Genomic DNA, 13,060 nt, shown 5'->3' on the forward strand with positions numbered 1-13,060 from the left:
TGCACTGAGATCCAGCCTGGCAAAGGCTGCCAGTGTCAGACTGTTCCGGAAAAACTGAGTTATTTTCAACCTGGAGCAGTTCCCTGGGCTGGCTCCCCACAGCCCTGTGCCAGTGCAGGGGAGGGAGCCACAGGAGGGCAGGGACAAGTGGCTCTGGCAGTGGTGGCCAGCAGCACCTCTTTGGTGCCTCTGGGTGCCCTTGGCGTGGGTGGGTGTCAGGCAGGACGCTGCCCAAGGAATGTGGAGGGACTGGATCCCTCCTGCCACACTGCAATGCCCTGGTGAGCCCCATGTCACCCTGCCCTGCAAGAGGAACCTGAGGGACAGGAGGGCTTGGCCAGATGGGTGGCAAAGCCACCTGTCCTTGGGCAGGAGTGTCTGAAGGTGAGCTGCCTCACACAGGGTCCCAGAACAAGCCCAGTTTGGTTCCTGCTGGCACAAGCTGCTCCTTGCCAGCCGTTTTCCCAAACACCGTAAGCTCTGCTAAAAATAGCTGCATGGAGGATGAGCTGAGGTCAGCTCAGAGCTGAAGGCAGGGGCTCAATAGGGAGGGCAGAGGTCCTTGTGTGAAGGACACGCTGCTGGTGTGAGGTGTGGGCAGATGCCAGAGCAGAGAGGGTGTCCCAGACCAGGACCTGCTGGGACTGCAAACCTGCAACCAGGTCTGACTGACACACACATCCCTCAGTCGTGCAGAAGCTCACTTGCCCCTCCTGGCAAAGAGCAAAGGGATTCTGAGGTGATTTTGGCAGCCCAGGACTCAGTGACACTCATTGGTGGTGTCTTGGTTCCGTCTGCACCTGGGTTTTGTCCACTTACAGGGAAAATGGGGTAAAACTGCCTTGGGTTCTCCGTCTCTCTGAGACAATAAACACTTCAGAGAGCAGATCAGACCTTGGGCTGCTCATACTGGAGGCTTGGCCATGCAGCAGGACTTCTGGCCTGCCTTTTGGGAAAGGGAAGAGAGAGGATTTATTCCTTTCACTCTCTCAAGTGATGCAGATATAAAGATGTTTTCATTGTCTCAGTGGCCCTGAAAGACGTGAAAAATAATAATGGGCAGGAGGCTGGTGTTCTCCTTGTCAGCAGGGAATTCACAGATTCTCATGCTCTCTCCTGGTGTCTGCAGAGCTCCTTTCCAGGCAGTGGGGGATGTTCCTTCAGTTTTCCATCTGACACCTCCTGTGTGTTGTTCTGCCATGTCGTTGCCAACCTGGGACCACCCTTGTACTGTCCCCTGGAGCTCCATCAGAGTCAGCAGCCTGGCAGAACATTAACCCAGAGAAAGCAACAGGAGAAACCGTTTGGAAAATTTTCTGTAGGTTTGGAGAGCTGAGCTGACCACGGAGAGTGTGATGAGCTGCCAGGGCTGGGCAGTGCGAGGGGTGAGCAGGAGGGAAAGAGGATGAAGACGAGAGACCACCCTGTATGAACAGCAGTGAGACCTCGGGTCAGCTCAGCCTGAAATTCCCCTCCCAACTTACATCTTCAGTGCTGTTTAATCGGAATTTTAAAGCCAGTCTCTGGACACGGAGATATGCCCTGGGCACGGAGCTGTCCCCTGGACAAGGAGGCATCACACGGACACAGAGCTGTCCCCGGCAGGCAGGAGGTGGCAGCATTGCCCAGCCCAGCCGATCCTGCTCTCCTGCATACCCAGGCGTGCGGCTCTTTCCTCGGCCAGGAGCTCCAGACCTGTTTTTCCAGCTCCTCCAAGGATACGTGACTCAAGCCAAACGCCTCCCAGCCGCTCAAATCCCATCCAGAGCGACCATTAAAAGCAACCCCAAAGGCCGACAGAGACACATCAGCCCCGAGCTGTCTGCAAAGCGCAGGGGGCACCTGAGGACACGGGGCTCTGCTTTCAGGAATGGGTGTGATGTTCAAAGATACCTCATTTGCCCTCGAAGCTCCAGCCCCCTGAAGGAGTGTGTGATGCATCCCAGATCCCCCACACAAGATCCACAATCCCTGTGAGTGACAAGAGTGCAGATATTCTTGCCTGCACAAATGCTCCCTGACAGAGCCGAGGTGGGAATGAGTTGGAGGCCAGCTCGTTCTCGGAGCATCGTTTTCCTTCTGGTGCATCTGGCTGATTTTGAGTCATTTGCATTTCAATTTTTTCATCAGAGAGGCAGAGAGAGCTGTAGTAAAACCTTGGATTTAAGCTCCCTGAAACACAAGGGGAACTTGGAGATGATATTTGCTGTGCAGGGCATTGCTGAGTGCCAATCTTCCCTCTGCAATCCTCCCGGTCTCTCACTGTGGAGTCATCTGGAGCTCACTGAGTCCACCACAGGAAGAAACTCAGGAAAATCACAGATTTCCCTTCCTGCCTCACAGCCAGATGGACACAAGCCAGGGCTCTTTTGCACTTGTGCAGGCAGAAAGTGTTTTTACCAAGCTAGAAAGCAACATGGTGAGTGCAAGAAGAGCTTCTTCCACCGTGTGGATGCTGTTCTTCGAGAGAACTCCTCCACCTTCATATCCTACTGATATGTCCTAACCTGGACCTCTCAATCTCACTTTTCTCCAAAGCAGTCAGGTATTAAAAAAAAATAAATCTGTGCATAGACTTGTCTTAAAATCCGTATTTTTATTACTTCCATGGCTTTGGGTGCACCAGGCAAGCTGGGAGGCAGTTTCTGCCTGCCTGCCTTCAAAGCAGACACCCTGAGTAGGCTTTCCTTCTACTTCCATGAGCTACATTACTGGAGGAGCTTTCTCTCTCCTGCAGACTGAATCATTTCCCAAATGTAGCCTTGCACGGCAGAAGACGCCGCTGTGACAGGGAGTGATGATGAGTCACTGGGAATTCACAGTTTGGTGTTCCTGCAAAGGGAAAACTCACAGCGCCGAGAGAGAGAGCGAGAGAGGGGGCAACGGAGGAGATTTCACTTCAGACAGACAGCAAGAACCAGCCCCTGGAGCACGAGCTGCTGGGTCAGGGTGACCCTGGCTAGGAGAGAGCCGGGTGTGGGGGCCCAGTGAAGGTGGAGGCTGCAGGGACAGGGGATGTGGCCGTGACGGGTGGTTCTGCTCACGGTGTCCTTGTCAGGGGGTCACGGGCTGCTCGTGGGTCCTCACCCGGAGCGATAACCCAGGACCTGCATTGCTGTGCGCGGCAACAGGCCCAGGGTGAGGGGCTGAGGGGTGAATTGTGGAGCAAGGAAGGGCGATGGAGCACGGTGTGTGCGGGCAGGAGCGTGGACAGCTCAGCCCCACGATCCCCCCACGGATACGGGCTGGGGAAAGGAGGCTGTGGCTTTCAGAGAGAGAATCACAGATTTGTTAGGGTTGGAAGGGACCTGTGAATAGGGTCCAGTCCTGGAACAGGGGACACAGGAGCGCATCCAGGCGGGTTTGGGATGTCTCCAGAGTGGGAGACTCCACAGCACCCCTGGGCAGCTGTTCTGCCACCCTCATGGAAAGAATCACAACATGCCAGGATCACTGAGGTTGGGAAGGATCTCCTAGATCATCGAGTCCAAGCTGTGACAGATCCCCACCTTGTGACCCAGACCAGAGCACTGAGTGCCAAGTCCAGTCGTTCCTTGGACACCTCCATGGAACGAAGTTGTTGTGTACTTATTTACCCACAAACCAGCCCATTCACACACACACACAGCTTGGGGCCTGGGCTTCGAGAAGAGCCTGGGAACAGCCCCACGTGAGGAGTGGCATCTTGGCGCTGGCTGACCCAGTCCCTGTCGCGGACCCTCCGGTGCCTCAGGACCAAGGGCTGGGCGGGCAGCGTTGACACCACAAACAACCCCCCTCGCCCAACCCCCCCCGCCCCCCCCGCTCCCGCCGCCTGCCCCTTTAAGAGCGAGTGAGGGCACGTCCGCTTTCCCCGCCCTCTTCCGCCCGGACTGGCGGAACGGCTCCGTACGCATGCGCGGCCGCGCCGAGCGCCCAATCACCGCCCCAGCCTGGAGGGCGGGGCGCCGAGAGAGCGCGGTGATTGGCGAAGCGCGGCGAGGGGGCGTGGTTTGCGCGGCACCACCCCGCCCCGCTCCCAGCGTGCCCCGCGCGGTGAAGAAGCGGCGGCCGCGCGCCGGGGGCATTTTGTGTCGGCGGCGGCGGCTCAGGCACAAGATGGCGGCGGCGGCCGAGTGAGCGGCCGGCGGCCGCCGCGACCCCGCGAGTCCCCCCCCTTTCCCCTCCCTGCTCTCACAAGCACCTCGGGGGCCGCTTCTCCTTTTTCTGGAGCGCGCCGAGAACCGCGGAGCGGCGCAGAGCCGCGCAGGGGGGGCGCCCGCCCGAGGGGCCCGGCTGGAGCTGAGCGCGGGGACCGTCCTTGGCTGCGCCGCTCTCCCCCCTCCAGCCCCTTTCCCCTCCTCGGGGGCGGCCGTAGAGCCCTCGTTGTCCCGCCGAGCCGGCCGGGAGGGCCCGAGAGCCGCCCCTCGCCATGGCGAGCAGCAGCGGCTCCAAGGCCGAGTTCATTGTCGGAGGCAAATACAAGCTGGTGCGGAAGATCGGGTCGGGCTCCTTCGGGGACATCTATTTGGCGATCAACATCACCAACGGGGAGGTAAGGGCCGCTCGCACTCCCCCCTCAGCTCCCCGGGGCGAGCCGGGCACCAGCCATCGCCACCCCGAGCCCCACCTGCCGCCGGCTGTGCCCTCTGTGTCCCCGGGGTGGGAGTCTTCCTTCCCCCCGCCGAGGGTCTTCCTTCCCCCCTCTTTCCCCTCTCCGAGGGGTTCGTTCCCTCCCCTTTCCCCCGAGGGTCTTCATCCCCCGCTCCCCACCGAGGGTTCTTCCTCGCTGCCCCTTCCACAGCAGAGACCTGCGGTCGTGGGCTCCCCCACCGAGCACTCGGGAGAGGAGAAAAGAGGCGAAAACCATTGTGGGAAAACATATTTAAACATATTTGTGTTTTGTGAGCGGCCAAAGTCGTCGTCCCTCGCCCGCCATTCATCTCCTCCTCTGCCTCAGCTGGGGAACACTTTGTATCTCGTTTCTTCAACACTAATAGAAACAAAGAAGATCCCCCTGTTTTTCCAGCTTTTCCTTTGTTTTTTTTTTTTTTTTTTTTTTTCCTTCCTCCCCCTCACGGCTCTGAGCTGTAAAGAAGAAACACCCACGTATGTTCTTCCTCGCTTAAGTGGTTTTGAAGACTCCACATCTCTAGCTCAAATGCATGACCCGGGATGGATATTTGTGTACAAATCACCGCGATGTGGATTTTATTTGAAGACGCCACAAAATGCAGCACGTCGAGCTCAGAAATAAATAAATATATACCTGAAAGTGTTTACATCAGGGGTGTGTGGGGGTTATGGAAGTGCTGTGCCCCTTAAACCTCAGTGCTCGGTGGACGCTCTGCCCTGACTCCTTGTTCCCTCTCACTGCAGGAAGTTGCTGTGAAGTTGGAGTCTCAGAAGGCTCGGCACCCCCAGCTGCTCTATGAAAGCAAACTGTACAAGATCCTGCAGGGAGGAGTTGGCATCCCACATATACGGTAGGAATCGGCCGTGTGTGCCAGTGGCGTTTCTGTACTGTTGGTATGACTTTTTTTGTCATGCTTATTGCTATATATTGGCAGTTGTTGTATACTTTGTAGTGTGAGGCAGGCCACCACCATGAAAAGAAATGTATCCGTGCGAGATTGGGGCTGATGAAGGGGGGAAATGCTCCTTTCCAAGCTCTCCAACTCGCTGGCTTCCTCCCGCAGGGCTGCTGTCTTTATGGAGAGAGAGACACTCAGTGAGAAATTCTTGTGGCCATTAGAACAAAGTGTGAGGAGGCTGTTTCTCCGAGAGGCAGAGAGTTGGGAGCCGGCCCTGGAAATGGCTGCTTTCTTTTGTTGCCTCTCTCTCTCTCTCTTTTTTTTTTTTTTTTTTTTTTGTTCCAACATGTCTTCCTGCTCCGCTCAGAAAATGGCGGCTGGACGTGATTAACCCTCCCCCTTCTCCTGGTGGGACAAGGGACGTGCTCGGGCTTGTGCCTTTTTCCTTTCATAGTTATGAGCCGCCAGCCTTGAGACTGCGGAGAACCTGGAGCAGGAATGAAATGGCAGCAGCTCCTTTCTGCTGCCCGCAACAGATGCGTCACCAGTACGGGATTAATCCCTCCCAGTTCCTCATTATGCAGCTCCTTGCTTCGGATTCCAGCTGAAACTTTCGGCAGGGTTTCAGAATTTCCTGATCTGGAAGAAAATCGCTGGTGCAGGACTCCTGGAGGGGTTATTCCTCATGGGATTATGGAGTTGTTACCCTGGGGTAGTGCCCAACTCCTGAATCTGGGCATCAAAGAGTTACACGAAACTTCAGTTTTCTCCAGTGAGACTTTGTATAAGTTGTTCCTTTTTTTGAAACTTTGTTAATAATTGTTTTTAAAGTTAGTGGTTTTTCCCTTTGCGCAGTGGCATAAAGGATTTTTGTTCCTTGAGCTGCACAACCTATTTCAGTTTAGGTTCTGTGTCAAACTGTGCATTCCATTTAATTTAACCCTTCCTGACTTTGTACAGGATCAATAGTGACATTGAGGGTGTGTTTGAATGTTCTCACGATGACATAGCCAAGATCCTGTATTAATTTGAACAAAGCCTAGTACAAATCTGCATTTCTGAGGTTAGTAGCTCCCTCCTCCTTTCCCCCAAACACAACTGGCTCTGATCCTGAATGTGAGCTGGAGGAGACAGTGTTGTCCTGGCCATCTGTCCTCATTCACTCCAGCCTCTTGCAGGGATACAGTCAACATACCTGAATTAAATACTTGCAGCTTCAGCAGAGTTGCTGATGTGAAAACAGATGCAGTCTTTCTTTGAGACTACAGTTTCCTTCTTTTCTCAAACGTGGCTGCCTTTATTTCACAACTGAAATAATAGGAATTGCATTTTGGAAAGCTTTCACGGTACAGTTGCATGCTAAAACAGGGATAACTGGGAAAACAGCCAGAGCAAGCAGATATCAGGTGTTTCATCACAGAACTGGAAAAGCAGGCATTCTTGAACTACTTTTTCGAAAAGTTAATGAGTGAGTGGTGCTATAATGATGCCCAAGTTGCCAATTTTTGGCTTTTCCACTGCTGAATTTCTTGTGTTTGGTTAAAATGCCCTGGGAAATACTGATCATAATCTTGCATGTTGAGAAACTTGCTCTATCTTCAACTACAACTTTCCTCTGTATTTGATGTTCTTGTACCCCCTAAAAATAATACAAGGTTGCAAAGAAACTGAGAGTGGATAAATGAGGCAACACTCAGCAAATTGATTCACTCATTGTGCTGAAGGTGTGTGATTATTGGATAATGTCAGTCAGTCCTTTCAGGTTCTCACAATGTTAATTAATCTTTCTAGTATTTTTCTAGAAAAGTGTCTTTTTGGAAATACTCTTTCTCTTTTCACAAGCAGCATTAGTTGTAAATCTGTCTTTATATGCCAGATGCTGCTTGAGAGGTTTCTCTGGGCTGCTGGAATTGGTTGTTGACTTTCTGTGTGGATCTGGTGATGCTTGAGGAAATCTAAACCGGCATTCTTAGGTTTATCTTCTTTAAAAGGAAGCTGAGCAGGGGACCAGCACAGTTCCTGTGACAAATATTAAAATGTTCTGTGTTTAGTAGAAGTAGAATTCATGATGCTCTGAATCCAAGTCAATACTTAGGTCACTTTGCATGTGTCATTGATAATCCATGTGCCACCATTGTTTCATAATAATACGCTGTCACATTGGAATAAGCTGTTCCTGGCTCAGTGTATTCACAAGGATGAATCAAGCTGAAGGAAAGTCAGTATATTTGGTAAAATTTCTGTAATGTGACACCTTTAAACAACAGCAGCACAAGAATTTGATAGGAAATGAAGGAATCATGCCAAGCTTTCCCCATTGCCATGCTTTATGAAGTGAACTCAGCAGCTCTTTTATCTCAGTGCTGCACATCCTGGACACATCAACGTGAAAATTTGTGTTTCTCATTTAAGAGTGAGGGACTTTTCCTCTATTTTTCACCTCCTTAAGTGGTGCAGTGGCCAAGATCAACTTCCTGGAAGTTGCATTATGTGACTTTGCCTCACTCAAGTGGTCTCTGCTGTGGTTCTGTGACTCACAGAGCTGAGAGAATAAATGAGGTAGGGATTGCTCATTCATTTGGGGCTCCTGTTCCTAAAGCTGAGTTCTGCCCTCTAGATGTGATTTCCAACTTAGAATTACAAGAACACATGTTTAGAGTGTCCTTAAAGTTATCTAGAACCAAGCACTTTTTTTACAGCCTTTAATGTTGATTTGATGGAATTTCTGGCTCATTGCAAGAAACTAATGAGCAAATATCTGAGTTTTTGAGTTAAAAGTTTAATGTTTCTGTGGGGTCAACAGTGAGCCTTCACCTGTCATGGAGGGTGAACAAGGGGCTTTGGTGCTTAATTCCACTGTAATAGAACATGTTATTTGCACAGAAAATAGCAAAAAAATGAGATTGGAATGAATGAATGGGAAATTTTATTCTCTGCATATTCAATACCCTTTTATATCTTTAAGTTTGCTATTTATTGTTTCCTGGAAGAGCAGCAAAGTTTCTGAACTTAACCTTAAAGTTTCACAAAACTTTCATTAATACTCCAGAATTTTTTTTTAAGCTGTGTTTTGTTCTTGATGTCCAAATTTTGCTTAATTATTACCTTAATTTTCCCCAAAAGGCTCTTGAACCAAGCTTAACATTGTGACAGTCTGCTGTGCCTTTAGGACACAATGGCCAGGCCCCAGCATTCTGCTGGGCTTATTCTCATTGTTCTCACTCATCAGCTGCCCTTTGCTTTTTTTCCTCTCTTTTTCAGTGACAAAGCAATTTGAGCTGTAATCTTGTTAACTGGGCACTGATCCTATTAGTTGGGACTATCCACCTCTATTCCCCAATTCCTGCTTCTGCCTTGGAGGAATGCAGCAGAGCGTGTTTGATTTTTTTTTTTGTGTGTGTTTGTCCACAGTGTAACTCTGTTAAAGCTTTATTCACAAAAGCAATTATTCAAATTACCTGGGACAGCCTCTCTTGATTTCTTTTGCCATTTATGGTGTTCATCAACTATTGGATGTATCCTTGATGAAGATCAGCTGTTTGTAAGTTTAAAAGCAAAAAGCTACTGACTTAGTGGGGTTTTTTTGTGTTTTTGTTTTGTTTTTTTAAAGTTCTCTTGCAAACGAGTAAGTTAATCTCTACATTTCTGAATTTTCCAATGCAGTACTTGCAAATATTTTGATGTGGAGAAATTCAGAGAGAAATTCTCACTGAGTTGAGTTTTCTGGAAAAAAAATTATCTACAATATTTATGCTTCTGGTTGATTACTGCCATGTTGCTGAATAATTACAAACAGCAGAATCTGCCCTTATACATCTTCATTAAATACTACCTGTAATGGAAATACGTGGGCAAGGTTGGTAATCTAAGAGTTACCACAACCAAATTTGCCTTAAACACTTGAAACGTTGATATTTTTTTTTTGTTAGCAGTTCTTAAAAATCTGTAAACACACCTCTCAAACACTTTCATTTTAAACTGTTTTCTCAGTAACTTCCTGCAGCATAAAACCCCCCAACCAACCACCAGAAAAACCCAAACCACCATGAGAAAAACAGAAAAATACCCACTAAACCCACAAGAAACCCTACTCCCCCCTCCAAAAAAAAAGAGGTTCTATCAATAAAGCCTACTATTAATTAACTTTGTGTTATTACTTAATGCTGCATATTGAAGGGTTCAACCATCTGATAGGTAACCAGAAGCCTCTTCTCGTGGCTCTAAATAAAATGGAAGGTAACCTTTTAAATGAATACCTACGGTTCCTCCATTAAGAAAATAAATATACTTAAATGAAATTTATTTCCTGTTTTCCACCAGTCTAAACTCTTGTCTTAATTGGTCTTTGTGGACTTTGTCAAAGCATCCAAGAAGAGACCACAGTTTGAATTTTTTTCTCCCTGCCTTAACTCAGTTTTTGGAGTTTGAGGTCAGTGTTACTCCTGTTTGAAGCAAACGATCAGCAGAGATATTAAAATGAATAAAAAAGAATGCTAAAATATCCTGTTCTTTGGTGCTGTTTGCTGTCCCCACTGCGGATTAATGGTTCACCTTCTCACTGAACTGCAACTCCTGCCTTTTACAGGGGAAACTCAACTCCTGACTTCCTCCCAGGTGTTAATGCAGTTTATTAAACAGCTCAGCAAAACAGGGAGTCAGCTGCACGTTTGCAACATAACACTGGGCAGATGAAACCACCTCCTTGCTGAGGGGATGAGTTGTGCTGGCATACTTAGTGTATTGCTCTCAGAACTGTACAAAAAGTGATACAGAATTTTATTTATAGAGTGGAGCCAACTCCATAGCGTAGGGTGTTCATGGCTGTTTCTTTATTTAGTACTTGGGTGGCCTAATTCATGCTCTCCATGGCAACTAACGTTAGGTGACATCTGCTAAATATTCCACTTCAGGATTTCAGTCATGCCATATTATGTGAAGTTCATTTATATTACTCCTGGCTGGCTAACAGTTAAGTGCTTTTTCCAGTTTCAGGGGAGATAAAGCAGAAATACAAAATATGTGTCAATTTAGAAATGAAGCTTTGATGGATTACCTTTCTTTTATGTGTTGCTTCAGTGTCTGTAAGACTCGGTGTATTTTTACAGGCATAATTCACTTTCCAATTTGTCTGCACTGTCATTATTTGTCAAGAGATGTCTGTGCTGAGAACATGGGAGAACATGGGAGCAGAAGGGGCTGAATCAGTCAGGTGCAATATCACAACTTTCTAGGCCAGCCGAGCAGTGCTCATGATTGTGTTGTTGGACAGAGAGAGCCTCTGTGCCTAAAGATAATGCTTGTACCCACAGGCAGTCAACTGCCAGGTATTTTTCCCCTGATTTCTGTTGATAACCTTTTCCCTCTTCCCATCCTCCTCTATCTATAAAGAATAATTGCATAACTCCATAACTGCCTTGTGTGCTGTTTGGATGCATGATTGCAGAGGTTACAATCTTCCCACCTTCCTTGAAGTCTCTTTTCTGCCCTTGTTGGGATTTGGATTTCCTTTCCTGAGTTGGTGACAGGGTTTGCAGCAGTGATGCCAGTTATTTCACAGTTCCTGTGCTGCGCTTTTCCTGGGTAGGATTCCTTGGTATTTTTCAGGGATATCAGAGCTGTGTAATTACAGGGAGGTCAGTGTTTTCTCTTTAGTCACGTTATCTGACTAATGCCCAGTTCAGAGAGTTTTGTGTAAATGGCTTAGGGCTGGCAGGAGTGGATTACAGTTCCAGAGTGTTCACCAGATCAGTACCATGTGGATTTCTGTAGGATGTCTGAGTCCTTTGTGTCCACGAGGCCTTCCAGACTCACATATTCACCCTCATGTGCCTGCTGACTTGTCAAACTTACTAATTAAGTGATCTCAGGTAATTCTATTAGCAAGTTCTTTCCAGCTTGCTTCTTCACCTTACATTTTTGTTCTAACAGCTTTTTTTATCCACCTTAGTTCTTTTGACAATCTCCATTTCTGTCACGAGAACTCTTTCACTTGTTGCTTGAAAACCCAAGTGCTGGGAAACTTAATTAAATAGGATTACATGGAGTAATCATAGGGTCACACACCATAATTTATGGAAATGGCAGAAGTTTATGTAATGTCAAAGAAGTCAAAATCTCCCTTTTTGTAATGGGAGTATAAACATTTCTGGAAGTGTAAAGATTTGAGTTTAAATATGCCAGTGTTGGAAGCATTGTCCTTCCCTGCAGTGAGGCACCAGGAGATATTTTTTGTCTCACAAAAGCACAGCCTCCTGTAGTTGTGTTTGTAATTCCAGGTTGCCAGAGCCCCTGTGGGAACAGTCAGTGATGGAGCTGACAGAAGCCTTTAGTGGAGGATGGGTTACCTGGCAAAACAGGTGTTGATTGAGGAGAGCTTTTATTAAGTGGGAACAAAATGGTCTTGGCATGGTTTGTCTGATGGTGAGAAGAGTTTTTTGTGGCACTGAGCTCATGTTCTGCTTTTTTATATAAGCTGTAAGCAAAGTGAGGTACCCTTATTGCCTCCATGGCTTCAGAATTTTGGGATTTGGGGTTTCTTCACCATTGAGTAACAGCCATCATTTACTAATTCAGTCATTTCCTTAATTTTGTTCTAAATATGGTTGGGGTTTTTTTTTATATGAATCTTCTGAATCCTTTTATTGATTTCTCACCCATTTTTGGTACTTGTGCTGGGTTTGTTACCTTGTAATTATCATCATTGCCAGTGTAGTGAATGAAACAGGTGGTTAATGACTGGAATTGGGTGAGTGGCACACGAGTGTGAAACTGGGCTGGAATTTCATGGCCAGTGTATGCATTCTGTTAGCCCTTCACCCCCCTTTCTCTGCTAGTTGGCCTAGTTCTGTTTGACCCTTTCAAAGGAAGATGTGAAAAAAATGCTATAATAACCAAATGAAATGTTTTCTTAGGTAAAGCAAATAAAAAATCCGAACACAACGAACCAAGCAATAAACAAACACTTCCTCAAACGTTTCTTTTGTCCTTGACATTCTTTACAAAATATACAGTTGCTGAAATAGACATTATTGATTTTTTGAAAGATGCAGCTCTGAAAAGGCAAAAGGATTTTAAGTTTGGGTAGAGCTGACTACAACATTTGCCACCAAGTCCTAGATATACATCGACACTTCACTTCCTTGTCTCAAGGCAGTCAAGAGAGTTTAAAAAACCACCCCATGGCAGTTGAAGTAAACATCCACTTGTCGCATGACCTGACATCATACCTGCTTTGTTGTGTATTATTTGGAAACGAAACGCTTTCAAACCGCTGTGTGGTGTGACTTAGATGTTCCCACAGAGCTCAGATACTGAAATCCAAGATGTTAGAAAATGTCAGCTCTGTGTTTTTGCTGGGGTAATAGATGAGGCTCTCAAACCACATGATTTGGAAACTTGGTGACGTGGCCAGTCTTGGTCTGTCACATAGACAAGTCACTCAAGTCAAATTAGGGTCACTGTGCTCAGCCTTTAATCATGCTCTGATAGAAAGCTTCATAAAAGAGATTTACTGTATTCTGACTAACTGGAATAGTTTGATATGTAGC

The 13,060-nt window shown here is 47.6% G+C and overlaps 1 protein-coding gene across 5 annotated transcripts in view; it reads left to right on the plus strand.

The window, feature by feature from the left end:
- Positions 1–4,030: 4,030 nt before the first annotated feature.
- Positions 4,031–13,060, plus strand: part of CSNK1A1 (casein kinase 1 alpha 1) — a 32,546-nt gene continuing 23,516 nt past the window's right edge. For all 5 annotated transcript variants that reach the window (XM_039559377.1, XM_039559379.1, XM_039559380.1 and 2 more), the window contains exons 1-2: positions 4,031–4,534; positions 5,359–5,465. In XM_039559377.1, coding sequence (XP_039415311.1) covers positions 4,412–4,534; positions 5,359–5,465 — 230 coding nt within the window. In that variant the 5' untranslated portion in view covers positions 4,031–4,411. The remainder of the gene's footprint in view (positions 4,535–5,358; positions 5,466–13,060) is intronic.

This window comes from Corvus cornix, chromosome 13, assembly GCF_000738735.6.
Source record: "Corvus cornix cornix isolate S_Up_H32 chromosome 13, ASM73873v5, whole genome shotgun sequence".
In the NCBI taxonomy this organism is placed as follows: domain Eukaryota; kingdom Metazoa; phylum Chordata; class Aves; order Passeriformes; family Corvidae; genus Corvus; species Corvus cornix.